At 34.7% G+C, this 22,205-nt stretch overlaps 1 protein-coding gene across 1 annotated transcript in view; it reads right to left on the reverse strand.

Annotated features, from left to right (window-relative positions):
• LOC150088856 (peroxisomal acyl-coenzyme A oxidase 3-like) overlaps positions 1-22,205 on the reverse strand; it is an 82,518-nt gene that overhangs the window by 27,813 nt on the left and 32,500 nt on the right. Inside the window, exons 4-9 of the mRNA XM_090370943.1 lie at positions 20,456-20,545; positions 18,905-19,137; positions 12,430-12,526; positions 7,103-7,285; positions 3,229-3,351; positions 945-1,065 (exon numbers count right to left, since the gene is read on the reverse strand). Coding sequence (XP_090227069.1) covers positions 945-1,065; positions 3,229-3,351; positions 7,103-7,285; positions 12,430-12,526; positions 18,905-19,137; positions 20,456-20,545 — 847 coding nt within the window. The remainder of the gene's footprint in view (positions 1-944; positions 1,066-3,228; positions 3,352-7,102; positions 7,286-12,429; positions 12,527-18,904; positions 19,138-20,455; positions 20,546-22,205) is intronic.

Here is a 22,205-nt window from a genome sequence, read left to right on the forward strand (position 1 = left end):
AGCTGCATGGGTCAATTAGTAGATGACACATTCTGAGGCATCAGATTCCATGCCATTTTGACAACAAAATAATGCAATGTGCATTAATTTATATCATTTTTTGAGCATATCTTGAGAAAAATACAGCAAATTGTTTCACTACCATGAAAATATCACAGCTTAAATCCAGCTAATTCAGTGCTGACGAAAACAAAAGTAGGAGAAAACATTCTTGTCATAGAGCTATTTGGAATCTATTAGTAGGAAAACCCTTTACCTTTGCGGAATTCAGAGATAGAATCTGTATTAGCAACAATGATGTAACATTAAATGCAAATCTGAACTTTTAGAAGCTTGTGGAAACAGGCCCAAGTACAAAAAAGTAGGGGGAGTGGAAATGTTCAGTTTCCTGGGCCTCAGTTTGGCAGAAAAAAGTTTAACCCTGAAGGCAAAACTAAAAATAAACAACCTTTGAGGATAATCTAAACGTGGATTTGTATCTGGGCTCATAAATTTGGTTGGGTATTAGGTGAAATCCATATAATGAAATCTGCTTTTTTTTTTTTTTTTTTTTTTGATTTGGTAGTTGTTGGCGCATCGGCTTCTGTGGCCATATTGCACCTCCCAAGGTTTTTGCAGTACTTTGATCCAAGCCCGAGGCGGGAATCGAACCCGCGACCTTTGGGTTGCCGGGCAGGTACTTTACCCACTCGGCTAGCCCGGTCGGCATGAAATCTGCAGGCTTGTTATTAGTGCATGAAGTTACCCAGTCTTAATACTGAGACAAGAACTCTTGTATTTTGGCTGACTTCTAAAATTATCAATGTTATTTTAAAGCTAAAAATGAGTACTAGTTATTAAACCTAGCCTACGTACTTTTATTCCTTAAGCAATATCAAGCAGAAAAAAAACAATTGAACAATCATTCAAAAAATGTTATTTAACATTAAAAGGTATTTAATTACCTTTGAGATAGCCATGGCCTCCACAAGCTTCCCGGCATTCTTGAATAGCATCTCTTGCAAGCCATCCACTCATTGCCTTAGCCACACAACTGAGGGAATGAATTTCTGCTCTTTCTTCAATCTAAAAACAGTAATTTCTTCATTATAATAATGATCCACATGTATTAAATACTATGATGACAGAAAGCAATATCAAGCCCTAGCAATATTGACCCATAGCATTGTCGCTGTTACGGAAATTACATTAGGCATCCATGTAACTAGTCACTGATTGCAATAAAGATATACTACTAGAGGGCAAATTAAGAAAATCAGATCTTAATGTAAATATATCAACACATTGTCATATGAGCTAACAGCATTTTTATGGAAATTTATTTAGAAATTGGCCATATAGAATTCATTAAATAGATATGTAATTTTTTTTAATGACTAAAGGAATTGCAAATTACAGTCTGCAGATTACTTTTGGCATGCTAAATTATTCAGGTTAAGTTTAAGATAAATAATGAAAAATTACGGACTGCTTCAAACTTCTATTTCTGATGCAATTCCACCCCCACAAATTTTTGAGTAAGTTTTAAGGAGAGTTGAAATATATTGTGAAAGGGACATACATGATGTTATGCAAAACGATAGCCAAACTCTAGAAGGTTGTAAATTAGGTGAGTTTGAACCAAAATGTTATATAAATATGCATCTCATTCTCAAGCATTAATAATAATAAAAAATAGTTTACTTTTAATGACATTACATATGTAGCATATTATCACTCAAGCAACCTGTGTAGCCATGTGATATAAGAGGTTCCTACAGCACAGTATATTGTAACTGCACAAGAGGATATGAATAATTAACTAGCATCAAAACTTATTAGAAGTAAAACCGTTAAACAGACTAATTATAATTATGACAGGTGAGAATTAGGAATCATACTGACAACTTGTACTGTGCTAAGAATGATTTTTTAAATAAATACTTTCACATTTATAATTTTTATTCTTCTCTATAAGAATAAGATTGTCTAGTTTAATAAAATGAAGTGTAAGAACCATAAAAAGTTAATCTAAGGGTCTAATCCTGTTAACACGTTCGCTGCCATCTATATTTGAAAGAACTCGTTCAATGTGCTATAATTTTCAGAATGTTGAGAAATGACAACATTCTGAAAATTCATAAATAATGGTTGAAAAGTTAATGTAGGGCATTTATAACTAAAAGCAAACACTTACTTTTTCGGGCTGAGCTGCAAATTGGAACAAAACTCATAATTCTATCAAAAGTTTATTCTATGTACATAAACTAATCTCAACACAAGTAAGTAAATAACAAATAAAAATGTGTACCAAGCAAGCTATAAACAAAAATGAATAGTTAATGCTAATAGTCCAGAGTTCAATCAGCACGTTGACAGAATCAAGCAGTTCATTTCACATGCCTTTACATTTACATCACTCGTATATTGACTGCTTAAGAATTGCCACCTATATGCATTATGGCACAGTACTTGTGGTACCACTGAATGCTTATATGCAGCAATCAGTTTAACAAATAGTACCACTGATGGTTTTAGCCTATATTCTTCAGTGACACATGACAAGCAATTTTTGACCTTACAGAGGAAGAGCACATGGTTTTTTATTATATAATTTTGCAAAAGTATTAAGTTCTTGTATCTTGAAGATCTCAATCACGGGCTGGAAATTAGATGGTACATTTGAAACTTTTAGATGGTATAAAAATCCTGCTTTGAGACTGGCTATTTGAATATTTGGCTAAGAGAAGAGATTTTAGTTTTGAGATAGCTCTCCAAACCAAATTTCAGCTATACAGACAACTGATTAGTATAGAAACGCTGTCACATATTTCATAATGATTCAGGATAATGAGACATGAGCAAGGTCCTGTCTAAACAACTACAGTTTTCCAAGCAGAATACTTTCTGAATGGAATTTAATATTCAAAAGAATTTTGAATAAAAATTTGTCAAAGCCTGGAAACTGTTTCCAGTTGGAAAGGGTTCCCAGGGTCATCACCGGCACTGATGAGAAGTTACACTCCTGAAAAACCAGAGTACAAACTTTAAACTTCTTCATTCATATAATTTCCTGTTGACTATTTATTTCAACACTCTGGGCTATTATAGTACCAGAGGGCAGGAGCTATCTATTTCTATCCTAAATATCTCATAGCAAAGTTTTCTAGACAAGTTGAAGTAGAATAAAATAAAATCTTATAAAAGTAGTTTAAAAATTTTGGAATTTTTTTTTTGAAATTTCCTTACCAGAAATGGTGTTCTTTCTCCTGATAGCATGGCCATATAGTGTTTTGCAAATTTATAATAAAGACAAATGAAATAATGATACACCACATAAGTTGCTGCTACATACGGAATTAATCGCCATTGCTAAAACAAATAGTTTGAAAGGTTAACATTTACATACAAAAATATCATTATCACTGCAATCATAAATATTTTTATAATGACAACTAACAAAACTAAAGTCACATACCAAGTAAATAGATAAAGAGAATCTGGGAAAGCCAGGTACTTATGAACTATGTTTTTATCTTCCTGTATTATTCTTTTAAATTATTAAGGGGGAAGGACTATTTTTCTGTTTGTCGCTAATAGAGAAACTTCAACTGAATTCATTAATAGGAATGCAAACTAGATAAAATTTCCTATCCCCCCCCCCTTTGTGTGGTTTGACTAATTCTTTCTTATTGCTTAAGGGAGGGAGGAAAGAAGATATCACCATCTGTTCCTGTGCATCACACCATCATAAACCTACAATATGAGAAAATCGAAGAATGAGAATATGAAATATCAATTCCAACTGGGTAAAAGTTTCAACCAAGACTCATAACTGATTGCCTGAAACTTATAGTGCTATGGTGTTATCTGAATGTCAGTTATTTGTGTGATGGAAGAAAAACATTTGAAAATGATCTCAGGTTGAGTTAGCCTTCCTCATATGCAATACAAAAAATACCAGCTGGGTTTGTGAAATTTTCTAAAACAGCCATTGCATTATCTTAAGGCTCTTGGAAAAGTGAAAAGTTCTTGCTAGACTTCTGTTCCCCAAGTCAAAGAAGATTTCTTTTCCAAAACTCAAACAAGAAATAAAAATTTGTGACATGGGCATTTAAGACAATCAAATGCCCTTGACTGAACTTACAACAAGAATTACATAAAGGTTAAGTGTTGAGGTGTTTTTTGGAGCTGCTCCAATGACCCTCAGCAATACTGGCAATGGTGTAATTAATGCAGGAAAAAACTACTCTAGAGGAAACAAATGTCAATAGTTCAGAAGTAGCTTTTATTCTTTTTTTTTTTTTTTTTTTTTAATACAGCCAGTCTTGAAAATTGAGACAATCTGTATGCCAGACTCACGAAATTTGAATGGCATGTTAAGACTTCTCTATGTAGTTACCACTTACAATTATGCATTTTTCCCCATTGTGTTTCAACCTGAAAAATTCCTTCCATGTAGAAGTCTGTATTTTGCTCAAACCACTCTGTCACTGCCTGTTTCAGACATTCATCATCCACAAAAATGTTCCGCGAAGATGCTGATTCAATTTTCCAACAAGTCAGATGGGGTGAATAAGGTTTGTTTGTTTGTTTGTTGTTTGGTTTTTAGGAGCATTAGCAACTAAGGCCATATTGCTCCGAGGATATGCAGTGGTCATTCCCTGACCTTTCCGCATCCTCCGTATTTGGTGGTCATGGACTCGAACCCCGGTTTAATCAAGAAGCGTGTGCTATGCACTGCTGCTCCTGCCCACCTGGCTACAGAGGCGTCGGGGTGAATAAGGTGGATGCAGTAACTCAATGTCACAGTTTTATCCTTTTCAAGGAAATCAATAAGAAGTATTTGACTTATCAAGACAATCCCAGAAGACTGTCAACAGAATTTTTACAGTTGAGGATTGAATTTTTTTTTGACGTGGGTGACCCAGCATGTTTCCACTACATGATGAAAAATTTAGATTCTGGATCAAAGTAGTGAACCTAACATTCATCATTATGCTGATGAATGGCTATTATTTGTTAACAAAGTCTTTGAATGCCATTACATTTGACAAAGTAATAGAGGATTTTGGAAGTGTAATGTGAAAATAATTTTAGTCAATCATCAGCAGTAACTATTTAGACAAAAAACCCTTCATTCATAGTGCCATGCTCCAAAAGAGAGCTGGAAATGTTCATTCTTGCCTCTTTGTAACTGTCACTCAGCATTCTTGGAACCCACCAAAATGACCTTTGTCACGAATAGCTGCTCGTGTAGGATGGCATGAATTGGCCAAGGGATAATCTTTACTTTCTGTTGAATGTTCATTTTATGGCCTTCCATAACTAATTTATGCACACCTTGTTGACCATTTCCTCAATTTGGACCATTGCTGGATGCCCAAATCCTTGGGTCGTCATCTTTGACGCGCTCTCTCTCTCTCTCTCTCAGCCATACTTAAATCCAATAAACCGAACGTGGACTGCACTGCTGGAGTAGATTTCACCATGTATATTGTTCAAATATTGAATAATTTCAGGTAATCCCACATTCTCTTTTCTTAGGAATGCTCATTGCTCAAATTTTTCCATTTTTGGCTTCACTGTCAGCAGACTTCATAATCACACCTGCCAAAAAAAAAAAAAAAAAAAAAAAAGTTATATGGCTGAAATTTTGTACAGATACTACTAAGACTATCTTCTATTACTATGCTTATTTGTACCTTTGTGCCTAAATCTAGAGTATATGTTTGACAAAATAGTTTTGAATACTTATTGTATCACTAAGCATATAACGATCTGTGTTATTCTGTTGGTTTTTAGCTCCAGATATTTGAAACCTAATACTGTATGGAACCAGTACTAATAAGGTGCACAGAATATGAATTGTAGAAAGATAATGCAATGTTCTGGCAGAGAAATGGAGCAATGTTGTTACTACGTTGACTACAGCTACCACTAATCTTGGAAAACTTTCCTGAATATCACATCGTAAACCTTAAATTAAGAAAAAGCAAACTAAAACCACATACTTTTCAAGTTTATATAACATATGATTGAATTCCACTAGCTGTCAGTCATGATTAGCAAGAACCTTTATTTTGTTGTTATTTGGTTTTTAGGAGCATTAGCAACTAAGGCCATATTGCTCCGGGATATGCGGTGGTCATTCCCTGACTTTTCCGCATCCTCCGTATTTGGTGGTGACGGGCTCGAACCCCGGTCTAATCAAGAAGCGTGTGCTTCGCCAGCAAGAACCTATTGAAAGATATGCATCACAAGTTTGATTATCAACATTACCACTGCAAATAATACAATTCTGCCTGCCTTGCTCTCTGCAACATTTGCAAACATAGTGTCATATCTTGAGATAAGAGGAAATAACTTTAGAAAACTTCTATAATACAATCACCTTCACATCTACAATAATTAAATAGTATCCAAACTTATCTATTTGAAAGTAAAAGCTTTGAAGGTACATATTTGCCAAATTTGTTTTTTTCATCAGTAAATTCCTGCAATGTTTATAATTATTTATTTGGGCCCACTGTGTGTGAATCACCCTGTACTTGGAGAAAACACTTTACTGCATAAATTATCTTATACATTTAATAGAGCAATTTGGATTAAAACACATCTTAAATTTAATTAGAACTTAATGTTGCAGCTCTTCACTGAGAGCCTTCAAGTAATTAGCATTTTTAAGCATAAAACTGTAATTTTGAGGAACTTGCCATTAGTTGCACTGGTTAAATTTCCATAATTAATAATTAAGCTCCAGAAAATACAGCAATCCAGGCTTAACAAGATTGTGGGAGAACAACAGAGGGCATAAAATTAGATGATATGTAAAAAAAAAATAATAATAAAAAAATAAAATTTATTGTTTAGGTTTTCATATTACAAATCAAAACTAAAACTGTTATTGTCTACAGTCACTTTAATTGCCTCTTGCATTCACCCAAAGAATAGAAAGATCGTTAAGAATATGTCATACTACAATGCTTATTTTAGCAGTGATATCTAATTATGTAGCCAACACAGAACCTATTACTACTATCAGTCTTCAACATCATACTCATTTAGTTGATTAATATTATAAAATAAACATGCATTGTAACAAACACGAAACATGAAATACCTGTAGCTGATATTCAAGAATGGGCATTTCTTCACTGGAAGGTTTCCCAAACTGACGTCTTACAGCAGAATACCTAACTGCTATTGGAAGACACATCTGCAAATAGGAGACACAAATACCCAAAATCCCAATACGTCCCATTGACAGCATTCCAAATGTCTCTCCACTTCTATGGTTAGCATTCTAGAAAAAGATTATATTTGTTTATTTAGAGCTATGTATTATGTGCAGTTGATAACTAGCTGATTAAATTGTATATGCTGATTCTTTTTTACAATAGAAAGTATAAATAATGTATTACTATAATTTGTTCATCCTCAACAAAGAAAAAAACAAAAACCACAAGCTAGGAATCTAAGGATTGCATTGTATTTCAGGTACATCTGAATGTTGTTTCCTTAAATTAATAACCTTTTCTACTTGTATTTAATTATTCTTAAGTATCATTCTAAATAGATGTGTTATGAAATTTAATGAAATCCATTAAATATAACACACAGTATGCTTAACAAAAATTGAAATACATTCAGTCTTCGTATAACATGTGTTTACACTACACAAATTCGATCATACACTATTTATAAATAGGGGAACAATGTCATATTTAACACGAACCAAATTCACTTATGCACAATTTGCCTTTGTGTTTACAAGAAGTGGCAGTCGAATATGGGAATCACTCCAACTGAACAACAACACAATAAGAATGAAGAGAAGATTCTGTTTATTTATTTATGTTTTTTATAAGACTGAAGATTTTAGTAAAGGGGAAACACATTTCACCATAATAACAAAAACCCACACAATTCCAGCTATTATATTGGTATTATTGCAAATGTAATTAAATTGAGTTTATTATCCGTTTATAACAGATTCCACTAGCAGAAATGCAACTGGAAATTTTTTTTTTTATTGTTTTATGGTAGTGACCTCTATAAACGTGCTTTAGTAAAATGTGGTAATAGTGTGTTTCTGCCTTTACGGTGTTGTTTATTCAGTTGCTACAAGCACGCAGCTTTGTTTATGTGTATCAAGCAAGCCTTCTCATTTTGTAATTGTACTTTATTCCCTAAAAATGAGTAAAATACTTGAAAAAGGTGCGAAAAGGAAGCATCCTGGTGAAGATACTACAGATTAAGAGAGAAAAATAAATGCAATATTGATAGACAGAGGCAGACTGGGTCAAAAATTCTTACTGGGGGAAAACTTGTAGTGGCCACTAACTAGTGTTTATGGCCAAAATCGCACTGGCCTCGGGGCCAATTGGGGTTTCCCCCGGTAAGGCTTATGGCCAGTTCGCCTCTGTTGACAGAGCAAAAATACGAAATTATGAAACGCTTTGAGTGAAATGAAAGAACATGTAATATTGTGCATGCTACAGGCCTAAATGAGGCAATACCGAAAACAATTAGAAAGAATACAGAGAAAGTAAAAACAACTTTCATAGCAGGAACAACTCAAAGTGTAACAAAATCCATTAGATCAAGACACAAAGAATTGAAAGAGATGGAACGTCTATCATCTGTTTGGATAGAAGATCAAACAAAGAACAAGTTTTCTTACGATAGAAACAAAAGCATTTGCAATAATTTATTACGTAATAAAATACTTATATATTTTATTATGATTATTTATTGCATTTGGTAATATTTTGGTTACAAATGTGTTCAATTTTGGGTGGTTGGCACCTAACCCTATTTTTCCCCATAAGGCCTATTATTTATATTGCATGATTTTGCATTGCTTGAGGGTTTCTAGGAATGTAACTATTGTGTTATACTAGGACTGACTGTACAATACATATTTTAAAGATCTTAAAAATTAACAGAATAAAAAAAATACAGCAAAACTTGGTTAATATGAATCCAAATACATCTGTTTTGATTTAATTGGGTCAGGTACAAGTTCAGAACATGTAATACAAGTGCCTAAAAAAAGGAAAAAAAAACACAAGAGAATTTTTTAGATACTCGTATTAACACTGTGGAATTTTTTCAATTCTCATTTAAAAATATAACAATCTTTGTGGTAGATATTGAAGAGTAGCCAGTTAATACATTAATTTAGTCAATATGGGAAAGATAAAAATTGTACTGTGAAGAAAACAGTACCTACAGCAATACCTGTACCACAATACTGTTCTTTTTTTGTTGTACAATAGAGAGTACTTACACCTGCCATTTATTTTGAATTGCATGGTGACAATTTTTTTTGCATATCACTTTCAGTATAATTCAAAACTAAGTTTTTATTTTATTGTATTTATTATTATTTTTTATGAGAACCCCAAACACCATGGAGCCCATTTGGGATGCCCACTATCCAACAAGCAATAAATGTGCTCAGGAGTGGGATGCCATGGCTACCCAGACACTATACCCACACTGATACCAGCCTAAATCCTGTCCTTCGGACCATGAGGGTAGGGGCATGGCATTGACATAGTTGATCCTTGCAGGCAAACCCACCATCTAATTGATCCTGGGTGAGCCATCCCAGGACCACCCATCTTGTTGAAGCAGGGGCCAAAGTGGTGTGTTTATGCTGGGGCACATTGGAAACTCATAAAAGGGGATCCCTCAACCACTAGATCCCCTTTTATGAGTTTCCAATGTGTGTAGTAGGAATTTGGCAAACATGCCAGATTCCTATAGTGTTAAGTGTTAGCCTGGAAACTAGGCTGTGGGCATTGGATTCCAGTGATGCTAATCCGGAAGGTCCCTCGCCACGTACAAGTGTCCGCATCAAGATGTTTCAGAAAAGTGAAAATTTTGAAGCACAGCAAGGTATCATTCTGAATTCATTATATAGTAAACCTTCGCTAATCCGAATGTTGGATAATCCAGATCGAAATATGAGAGTTCTGTTCACAGTTGAGTACTTTGAAAGACACAGGATTTAGGAAGGCAGATGAGTAACTCTTACTGCATGCTGACTGACTATGCAGATAGAGACTGAACATACATTGCACAATGTTACTACTCTGTGATTCACTGCACTGCCTTGCATGTTGTTCAGTATCGTTGTTGATTCTGAGTCGGACAGATGTTATTGCTTATATCGCTTTGTTTGCGTACTTCTTTATACATATATACACTGCCCTACCATTGATATCCAGACACCTGCCTTTAGACAAAAAAAAATTGCTTTTATTGTGTCGTTTAATATTTTGTGCTGAAACCTTTTGCTCTTATGACGGCTTTCAATCTTCGTGGCATACCCTCAATCAACTTTTTATAAATGTCAGGGGATATGTTTCTCCACTCGGCCTTTAACGCAGTCACCAGTTCGGCCTTGTTCTTTGGGCGATCTCGACATGCACATACCCGACGATCCAATACATCCCAAAGATGCTCGATAGGGTTCAGTCAGGACTCTGGGCTGGCTAATCCAACTTTTCCATACCTATATCCTCAAACCACTCTGTTACTACCTGAGCAGTATGGCATGGCACGTTGTCTTGCTGATACAGGTATGGGCCTTCACCAACATATTGCCATAATGTTGGAAGTGCATAATTGTCCAGTCTGTCCTAGTATTGCACAGCATTCATGGTTTTGTCAATAACAACTAATGGGCTCAAGCCAAAACATGAAAGGAGCCCCATACCATGACACTGCCTCCACCAAACTTCACTGTTGGGAGGATACAATCAGGAAGGAACTGTTCCCCCGGCATTCGTCACACCCAGAAACGACCATTAGACTGATGGAGTGCGAACCTTGACTTGTCTTTCCACGGCTCTACAGTCCAGGATTTGCACTTCTTACACCATATTAATCGGCATCTAGCATTTCTTGAGGTCATTAATTCTGTTGAACATGTCATCTTGCATGCCCACTTTTGCAATTGTCTGTTTGAAGACCAGTGTGCATATTTATAGCAGGTTCTGTGACATGTTTCATGCATAGGACCAGTTTCCCCATCCATGGAGGAGTGTCCGGATATTAATGGTAGGACAGTGTGCATGTGTACATAAGTTAACATATTTTATATAATTATGGGCTCTAAAGAATTAAAAAGTGAAATAAAAAGAAAACACTTTACTTTAACTATCATTAACAATCTCAAAGTGAGAGAACAACTTGAAAATGGTGTTCCTGGAAAAAAAAAGTTGCTGAAGAATTTGGTATTGGCCAACAGGCTTTCAGATATTAAAAAACAAAAAGAATCAATACAGACATTAGCTTTAAAATTCGATGTGGGGAGTGATAAAAGATCAAATAGACAGACATTAAAGAAGTCAAAAGAAGTGTTGCTGGAAAAAGCTGTATTTAAGTGATATTCACAGCAACGATCAAGTGGCACTGGCATCACGTGCCAATGTTGCACACCTGATAAATGTATAAAAAGACAAGACAATACATTTTTCCATCTATCGATGGATAAATGTATTCTTTTTATAGTTTTTAAATAAAGCTCTACAGTGATATTTTTTTTATTTATTTTCATCAGCACCACCTATACCATTAAATTTTTCATTTTATTGTGTTCTAAGTTTTTTTTTGTCTTTTGGGGCTATCTTTTTCTTTACTAATCCAGATTATCGCTTAATCCAGATGACATCACCCCCAATTACTCCAGATTTAGCAAGGGTTTACTGTATTTTGCAAAACGTATGGGCCAGAAATTCTGTCATACATAGTCTCTACTACACTTTCACTTTTATTTTAGGATGGCTTTTCTTCACTGTTTCCTGTGAATTGTGTGATCCCAAAAAAGGCTATAATTTGTTAACAAAGTCTTTGATATGAAAAACATGAAAAAATGCCATTACATTTGACAAAGTAATTGACAAAGTGGAATGTGAAAAAAATTAATTAATTTGGAATCTCTCTTAATTTTTTCCCCAATATGAAATAATACACTGCATTAAAAAAAAAAAACTAAAATAACCATTTCTAAATTTTTGCAGTATTCAGATGATAAATTAATAGCAAGTTAGAGAAGTTAAGATATATGAACATATTTTTATTTAAATACAAGTTATCACATTTCAGCTTCTACCTCTTTATGAGAAGTTTCTTGGAGAATAACTTTAACTTCAGGCTTGTTAGATTTATCACTAAAACAGGATGATACATTATCTGGACAAAATTAAAGTAAGGTCACATTGTATTCATTATGCTGTCTTTCTAACTGTGGAGTGAATTTCAAAAAGAGTAACATTTTAATGAACAACAATTGTACTCATACACATTTTATAATTTTAACAGCTGAGTATATAACTAATAATAGAATAGAATATAACTAAGAAAAAAAAAAAAAATTGCCAATTTTAAGTGAACCAAATATAAAAAAAAAAAACTCATTTAGAGCAATCTTACTTTGAGAGAAGAAACATAAGTCCCCTCAGGTGTTACTTTTCCAGTCTTACTAAGCATGTTTTCTCTTGAAATATGATAGTGATCAAAGATCAGGAACCTAATATCATAAAATGCTTTAGTGAGCACATAGTATAACACACATTTCTACTACATTTTAAAGATTTTAAATAATGAATTTAATTTAATAAAAAATTTATGCACAAGTTACAAATGAACAGTGGAATTTCTAATCACCATATTTCAGAAAAGAGTGCGCTTTCAACTTTAAAAATGAAAAACAGGCCCTGCATGCTTTAAATATAATGGTGATGAATTTAATTCAGTTCATATAGCAGTCATCTAGAAGCATTAATAATAAGTTCCACAGTGAAAGTTTTAACAGCTTCTGCTTTATAACTCTCAGCAGCCCCTAATTAAAACTGTCCACCATATTCTGACATTTTTATGCAACTATACTCTAAAATTTGAGCTGTTCAGTTAAATTTGCCATCATTAGTATTAGCCATATGATGCAAGGAAGCCCAAGGCTGCTGCTACACTGAGCAAAAATAAAAAATAAATAAATAATATAAAATAAAAATAAATATCTATTTGACTCCCTCCTCACATAGGTACCTATCCAGCTGACCTTTGAATCTTCCCAAGATATATGCCTCATCACCCATGGAGAAAACTTCCTGCAATCTAGTCTAAGCTCTTCCCTGCAATTTAAATTTATGGTCCCTAGTTCTGGTATCACTCATGACTGAAAATTTCATCCTCATTCATTTTATTTTTTCCTCTCAGAGCTTTATACACCTCAATTAGGTAAAAGTGCCTAGTTACCAATCTCTGTGCTCTATATATTTCAAATCTTTCCTCCTTACGATTGTCATTCGGACCAGACATGATTCTCATTTTTGAAGCCTTTCAAGAAGCTTAATTTCTTTTTTTATGTGCAGCCTCCATAACTGAACACAGTATTCCAAGTGCAATCTTACAATTGCCTTAAACACTGAGATTATGATCTTCCTACCTCTACAAGCAAATGTTTGATAAATCATTGATAGGACACTATGGGTCTTCCTTGCTGCTAGCCTACAGTGCTCAAAGAACTACATTTTTGACTGTGTTGACTTCCAAATCCTTTCTTCTTCTACTGTTTTTAATTCAACCTCACAAGTGGGTAAATTATTTTGGAATTACTATCATGTACAATTTAGATTGATTCTATTAGCTTTCTCAGAAAAACATAGAGAGGGGTAATTAAAGTAGATTACTCAAACTTTAAATTTATAAAAGACACACAGTTTAAGTGTAATAAAAAATTTAGATATACACTATAACCAAAAGTATTTAGAAGCACACAGACACCCAAAAAAGGGTTCTGAACTCACAAAACCTAATACATAGTAGGACCACCTTTGGCCTATATGAAAGCCTTAATCCTACTGACAAAAGCATGTTTTCTATAATTTCTGGTAGGTGCTGGCCAGGATCTGCCAACTTTTCTCCATAACTACCACAGCCAGTTTGGAAGAAGGCTGTTTTGACCACAGCTCTCTAATGCTCCAACCCATCCTAAGGTGTTTATAATAGGGTTGAGGTTTGGGCTCTGGGTTGGCCAGTCCAACTTTTTGTCATCATTGTTCACAAACCAGTCCTGTATAACATGGAAGCTTCATGCTGATTACAGGGCCCTTTCCATACTACTACCCAATATAGGATGCACATAATTATTCATAACTATGTCCACAATCTACTTGGAATAATTCATAATTATTCCAAGTAGGTTGTGGACATCATAGTTTCAGGCACTATGACTAATGAATCAAGTCTGAAGCAACCCCATATCAAACAAATCCCACTAAACTTCTTAGCCGAGATTATACACTCTGAGAGAAAGTATTCTCTAGGCAATTTCCATGCCCATTGGGATAAACCACAGTATAGCGAAGTTCATCATCCAGAGCACCTTCTGCTGCTGCTACTGCTCTAGATTCCATGAATGCCTGAAAAGAAACCACTCCAAACAGCATTTCACATTGGTGACTGTGATATTGGGCTTATGTGCAGCTGCTCTTCCACTGAACCTTGGGTTTAGTAGCAGGGCAGCTGGATAGTTGGACGAATTCCATGATGTTTTCCGCAGAGAAAGATGCACAAAGAATGAACTACTCTTTTATGATTTAGCATTAGCAAAGGCACATGATGCAAGAAAGGAAGCTTATATAGCATCGGCCAAAAAAAACCAAAAAAAAAAAAAAAAAAAACCCTTATTTCACCCATCCACTCGCTCCAAATGTTTGTCAAGCTCTGCCTTGAATCTATTTAAGCTATCAACTTCTACAACGACAGATGGAAGTTTGTTCCAGCAATCAACCACCCGCCGGTTAAAGGCAAACTTCCACACATCTATCCTACAACCGTCTTTCTTCGATTTGAATTTATGCCCTCTCAGGTGATTATTCTGAACAAGAGGAAGAATCCCATCCACATTGAGCATGCTCAAACCATTCAAGGCTTTATACACCTCAATCAAATCACCTCGCAGGTGCCTAGTCTCAAGACACTGTAATTTTCAAAATATAAGCCTTTCTTCGTAAGAGCAACCCTTTGTTCCATTCACTAATCTTGTTGCCCTTCTCTGTACTCGTTCTAACAGCCCTACATCCTTCTTAAATGAGGTCTCCAGACCTGTATACAGTACTCAAGGTGTGGCTTGACCATTGCCTTATACAAGGGGATAATCACCTCCTTATCCATGCTAGAAAAATTCCTGTATATCATTGACAAGACAAGACACCATGAGCTACTCTTGCAGATCTGTACTGCTCAGAAAAATTCATATCTGCCTGCACAATTAACCCCAGGTCCTTTTCATTCTCTACCACTGTCAGTGTAGTACCACAGAGTTGATATGTTACTCTCGGGTTACTGCTTCCCATATGTAGTACTTTACATTTGTTGATGTTAAACTTCATTTGCCACCTCTCAGCCGATCTACTTAACTTTTCTAGATTCTGTCATTAGTGTCCTTAACAACCCTGCCAACCTTCGTATCTTCTGCAAAGTTGGACATTAAGCCTGGTATACCATCATCAATATCATTTATAAATACAGAAAACAACAATGGATCCAACCCTGAACCCTGAGGGACTCCACGAAGAGTAGTTTCCATTGATTACCACTCTCTGTCTTCTCCCACTCAACCATCCCTTTATCCATAGCAGCAATTTGCCTCCAATGCCACACTGCTCCAATTTGTGTAGCAGTCTTCCATGTGCAACAGTATCAAAGGCTTTTCTAAGATCCAAATATATGATATCAAAGTTATTATTTGCATCCAGTTCTTTGTGACTACATCATAGTATCCAATCAAATTAGTCAGACAAGGCTTCCTCTTAACAAACCCATGCTGTGTCTGAGCTATAACTGAAGCCTGTCTAGATGATCCTGCAATGCTTCTTTAACTGTGCCTCCATTAATTTCCCTGGAACAGAAGTTAAACTAACAGGTCTGTAATTACCTGTCTCCCCCTTTGATCCTCCTTTGTGGATTGGGGTCACATTTGCACATCTCCAGTCCATGGATACTTCCCCTGAGTCCAGGGAAGCTCTCATAATTACGGCTAAAGGTTTGCTTACTTCCTTTGCCGCCTCCTTTAATATAACTGGATAGATTCCATCCACTCCAGGTGCCTTTCTTGTGTTTATCTTCAACAATTTCTCCTCCACTTTACTTTCAGTTATTACAAGATTATCTAGCTTACTGCCAGAGTTGAATACACCTCTGGCATTCCCCTATCTGAATAACTCCTCATGTGTGAATGTTGATGAAAAATATTCATTTAGTTTGTTAGCTACCTAAAAGGATCATCAACAGTTGAACCATCGATATCAAGGGGACCAATCTGATTCATCCTCTTCCTTCTAGAGTTTACATAAGTAAAGAACTCTTTGCTGTTTTTCTTTGCATACTTTGCCAAGGATTTCTCATAATCTTCCTTTGCCTCAGTTCTCCCCTGAGCCACAGCACTTTCACTAGTTTGAGCCTTTTGCTTTGCTGCTCTGGTCTGAGTCATGATTTCTATTCAAGTTCAATAAAATTCCAATACAAAATATAACCCTAAACCTATATCCCAATGCAGTTAAACACTATATATATGTATTTCGGTATCGAATATTATCTCTGAGTTACGTTATATGACTTTCTTATCCCCTGTCAACATCATAAGATTAATAAATTTTACTGATTAATTGATACTACTATACTCGCTATCTAGTTTTCTGTTAAACCTTATGCTAGCACACGTTGTGTCGTATAACAATGGTGGCAAGTTACGAACGGTTAATCTACAGACACAAGGTATTATTTACTTTCCAAATCGTGCTATATAAAATTCAAAATAAACCACGGTGTTGACTATGTCTATAAGCTACTTATAGAAAATAATTTAATCTAACAATTAAGTCAATAAAGCAGCTAATAATAATTAAAAACCTATCGTTCGCAGGGGCTGCAAAACCTGTCCACATATGGATTTGATACCCTTACTGATACTACGTAATAACCTACAAAATCTATCTAAATTCAGTTTAAACTAAAGTATTGTTACTAGGAATATAAAGCAACTCTAAAAAATAAATTAATATGCCAATTTAAGTCAATAAAAAAGCAAAATCTTCTCTATTTGCTGGAGCCGTAAAAACTTCACCTGTTCACATGTACTCTTGCACCCACCACCTTTTGGTGAATGTTTCATAAGTTTGTGGAGTTATGCAGAACTTGTTTCCTATTGAATTACCACCTATGGTTTTCTACCTTTGAATTACGCCCACCACAAGTTCAAATGGGTCATTGTTGCACATACAAAAAGGTTACCAACGTGGCATCCAACCACCATATCCCATTGGAAATTCCAATCAACAAGTCATACTAGCTTCTAGTGTACTTCTGTTGCATAGGCAGACCTGGGATTTATATCTAAGCTGATATATGTATGCTGGTAGGGGTGGGGTGAGGATTTCTCGCATAGTACACAATATTTGCAGAGGGGTTACATAATACTTTTGGTCATATAATCAGAAAAAAATTTGATATAATTTAAGTTAAGATCATCTAATCAGTTCAAGAGTCATTACAATTCTTGTTTAATACACAATTATTGAATATTTTATTATATTCTAAGATACTTATAGGAAACTGAATATACTGCTACATTCCAAGTGTCCATTTGTGAATGTACCATTTCTGGTATAATTATAATGCTAAAAGTAGCAAGTGAAATGGCATGGGAATTGGAAGGTAAATGTCATTATCACCACAAACAGTAACTATGACAGCACTTAGGCACACAAAATTATTCAGATCACACCAGCAATATCCATAGATGAGAAATCAGACAGAATGAGCAGAGTGCAGAGCATAAGGTTAGAAATAAAGTCAGCATTCAAGGATCTAAGGTACAAGGCTACCCCAGCTGGTCAGAACCATATGAAAATACAAATAGGACAAAATGACTCAAATAACATCTCACACAACTGTGGAATACAACAGCCACCCCAATATAGTTTTAAACACTGTGAAGCCTAAGCTACAGAAACAGAGGCCCATGTGAACAACAGACTACAATGGATCACAGGAATGGATAGCTGGAAAGGGTTGTCAATATGACGAATCATGCAGATGGAGGCACCAAATTATCACCATAGCTGAGTTAAGAGTCACATACACTCCCACCACCAGAATCTCAAATTTATCATCCAGAGTGATGGTCAGACCAACCATAGAATACAAACAATTCACAGACACGGTACAGTGATACCATAGAACCTTAGTTGATTAGGCACAGAAACAAATGACACAGCACCAGGTTATGGTGAAAACACAGGAAATTATGAATCTATCATGCCTGATAGAGATGCTAAAGATTTGAGAGCACCCTCAAATGATAAATCGGCATGATGAGATGAAAATTAAAAACCTACACATCTATGAGTTAATATATATATATATATATATATATATATATTCTGAAAAGTTCAGTCAAGTTAAAATTTGAAATTCCAATAGCTCTTCAAACTCTACTGAAATATGAATTAAAATTTGTTTGTTAGCAAAATCAACTATATTCAATTATTCATCTTTGCTAGCAAAATATTCATTTATAGCCATTTCTCATAATTCAAATACATTACTTTTTTTTAAATATGAATTTTAAAATATTTTTCACAAAAGTCTTTAAATTAGATTTTCTTATAAAATTAAAACACCCCTTAAGTGCTTAGAACAGAACCTACATCCTATGTCATTACTGAAGAGATCACAACTGGGGCCTCTGAAAATTCCCAGCTGAATTTATTGGAAATAAAAAGAATTTGGCTGTAGCTCCAATGTATTAGAATTCTCAATAATTCCCAGTTTTATCTGAAAATTCCCATTTTTATCTAAATAAGATATTTATGAGTTAAAGTTATCAATAAAAGTAACTTACCCATTATCCAAGCCATTTAAACCCAATTTAGGACCAAGATCTCCCACAGTTATTCCAGGAAAAGGAAGCAAGGTTTGAGGATCTCTGACAGGAACAAGAAAAGAATGTAATCCATGACATTGTCCATCAGGTGTATATAACTGGGCAAAAACAATAGCATGAGTGGCAATTTGTCCTAAATTGCCTACCCACACCTTTGCAGCTTCAATATCAGGAGTGTGCAAGATGTATTCCTGTTTCAGAAACAAAATTTAACTATCAGAGGGTTGTTTATTCTCATTCATAAACAATATCTTTTCAAATAATAAAAAAAAATAACTAATTAAATACAGTATATAATTTTCTCTCAATTAATTATCAGCTGATTAATTTTTACCCAACCTTCCAAAAGTGGAAAATGGATTTATCCAATCACTGAATGTGTGCGAGTGCGAAGCAGAAGGCAAAAATAGTAACAAAAATGGTTGCACTAATCTGACAGGTTCTTTCCATATATAATTCCAGGTAAACAATGAGCTGTTAATTGTTTGCATCAAAAATTACTCAAATAAAATTGTCCATATTTAAGGAAGGTACAGAAATTAACTCTGAACCAATAACATTGGTCAGCAAAATTTTATTTATTTATTTTTTCCGCTCCCTGTTAAAATTCAGGATGATTCTTGTAGATTTTACATTGCTGAATTCAAATATGGCAACCATATTGCTGTCACAACCACCAATTTTAGGGGAGGAGAAGGAATAAAAGTCAAAAAGTTTCCAGTAAAAAAGATTTCATATATTTCAAGAAAAATGTTACATATAGTACTAAATATTGAACAATGGGTCTATTAACCTTTTCTCTTCACAAAAATGTTTATGTGATAACGAAACACTTATTTTGTTGTTTTTTGCCTTTTATAATCATCCATTGGTGTCTGCCGTGCGAGATTCCAACAGTAGTCTGCCAACATATTTGGACTCCATTTTCCCTGGTATCTTTTTTCCATTTGAGAAATATCTTGGTGAAATCTTTCACCATATTCATCGGAGACCGCTTTTAAGTTTTCAGTCATTAATCTATGATATTTGAAAACTGAGGGTGATAAGAACTTTTTAAGCACGTATCTGAGGTTTTGAACCTATTTCCTACGAGAATCTTTCAAAATTATTTCTGGGAGAAAATTGATGCTGACTAGTGTATAATTAACATGTAATTAATTTTTCAGAGCACACCTGCCATGTCCAGTAAAATCAGCACCAGATTAAATTAAAAATGTGTATAAATTTTTTTAAAATTTTTTTTGCTAAATAATGAATATACTATCATAATGAATATGATAAAACTATTCTTTAACTTGAAATAATTTTAGAGTTGAATTTATTGGAACTAAAAAGAATTTGGCAGTAGCATTTTCTTCACTCTCACTTTGCTAATATGTATGTATAAATACTCCTTACAGGTATTTTTAATTTCTAGCAAAACTAATCTGATCACTATTCCAGAAGAAGAATATCTCAAAAGTTAGTTATCATAAATTATTACACCACAAAAAATATATAATAAATCACCTGTGAACGTGGCTCATAAGTTGCTGTTGTTCTCATTCCTCTAGTATTAGTCCCATGAGATATTTCAGTCAAGGCAAAGCAACCAGTTACCTATCAAATGTACGTTTGAAAATTAAATAGAGCATTATATTTAAAACTATACAAATTTATTTTAGTTTTCAATAATGATAAATTTTACAATGCAAGCAAAGTAGTCAATTTTTTATAAAGCTCTTATAATATATTTTGTAATAAAATTTACCACCATCAAAGTCACTTACAAGAATTCATGTCCAGCAAATGAGTTGGAGGGGAGGGTGTGTTGAAGAATTTCCCATTGCCACCACTGCAGTAATGGCACCAGGCACATGACATGTTGTATTGTTGTTCAAGGTGAGTAGCACTGTCTGCAAGTAATAAGCTTTCATGATAATTCCAAATGCTTCTCCAAGAATGAGAGGTCTAACAATATGATGAAAGTGGCATCATTCCTACAGAGGCTGCCAGTCACCTTGCATAACAATACAAAGTGTCATGCAGTTTGTATTGTGAAGCCATTATTCCAGTGGTGACAATGGGAAATCCTTTACTACCTTTCCCATTCTCCAGCACGAATCTGTGTGACTTTGATTTGTTTCACAAGATAGAACCACTCAGAAGTATACAACTTTGAGAAGCTGTTGACTAATATAATGTGAGCAGCAGATTACTCTCACAATCCACAATCTTTGACAAAACCAGACTGTAGCTGGTATCAGATGACTCTGTTATGTTTAATAAGAAATTGTACAGGAGGCCACTGATATGTTGGGGGAATGAAACTATTTAGTTTTTTTTTTTTTTTTAGATAATAGTATACATTTTTGAATATTGCATTATATCAATACAAGCCTGTGTTTACAGGCCAATTTGAATGTTGTATGGGCTGAAAAGCCTCAACTTCTTCCACTTATGAGTGGCTACCTATGGCCCAAACTGTAAAGGTCTTTAAGAATTCCTCCAATATCCAAATAATGACGTGAGAAACCTACTAGATCCTTGTGGATGACTTTATGAAAAGAGCAACAAGCACAAAAAGAGAAAATCTACTTTTTCTAATGTGAATATATACAGATCTAGTGACATATCAAGCAATTTTGTACTGCAAACCAAACTGGAGTGACGTTTACATATCCATCGAGTCATCAGACTTTTCCTGAAAGGCTCAGCAACAACCACTCCTAAATTGTTCCTTTAGTGGTATGGTGTCCTCTGTGGCAGCTTAATCAGCAATTATATGTAGTGGTTTGCCTGTTTGGAGACATCTAGGTTCAATTCCCTTTGAAAACTGAAGGAAATTCTGAAGTGGTGTTCAATTGACGCTGTAGTTAGCCAATCTCAAATGAAGGGAGAAAGTTTTTCGGAGCATTTTTCAGCCTGCTCAACATGCAAAATGGCTTGCAAAAACACTCTCACAGACACAACACACATTAATCGCTTCAGGGACACTGCGTTGCAGTTGCATTGGGGGAATGTATAGCCTCCTAATACTGCTATCTCCAGCTAATAAGATATTTCATTATTATTATTATTACTAGCAGCATGGTGCACACAGGTAAACAGAATTGAATTGTGAAGAATTAAGGCACTTTACCCTGTACAGAGTCAGTCAAAATCTATCTACTTTCTTATTAGACATAATTACAGATGTTGCTCAGACATTTTTTGATTCTTTCTGTAACACTTATCAGTGACTCTAAAGACAGCAGGACAAGGATGGTTAGCAGATACA

Source organism: Mastigoproctus giganteus, chromosome 3 (assembly GCF_048544385.1).
Source record: "Mastigoproctus giganteus isolate SK-2022 chromosome 3, ASM4854438v1, whole genome shotgun sequence".
Taxonomy (NCBI): Eukaryota; Metazoa; Arthropoda; class Arachnida; order Uropygi; family Thelyphonidae; genus Mastigoproctus; species Mastigoproctus giganteus.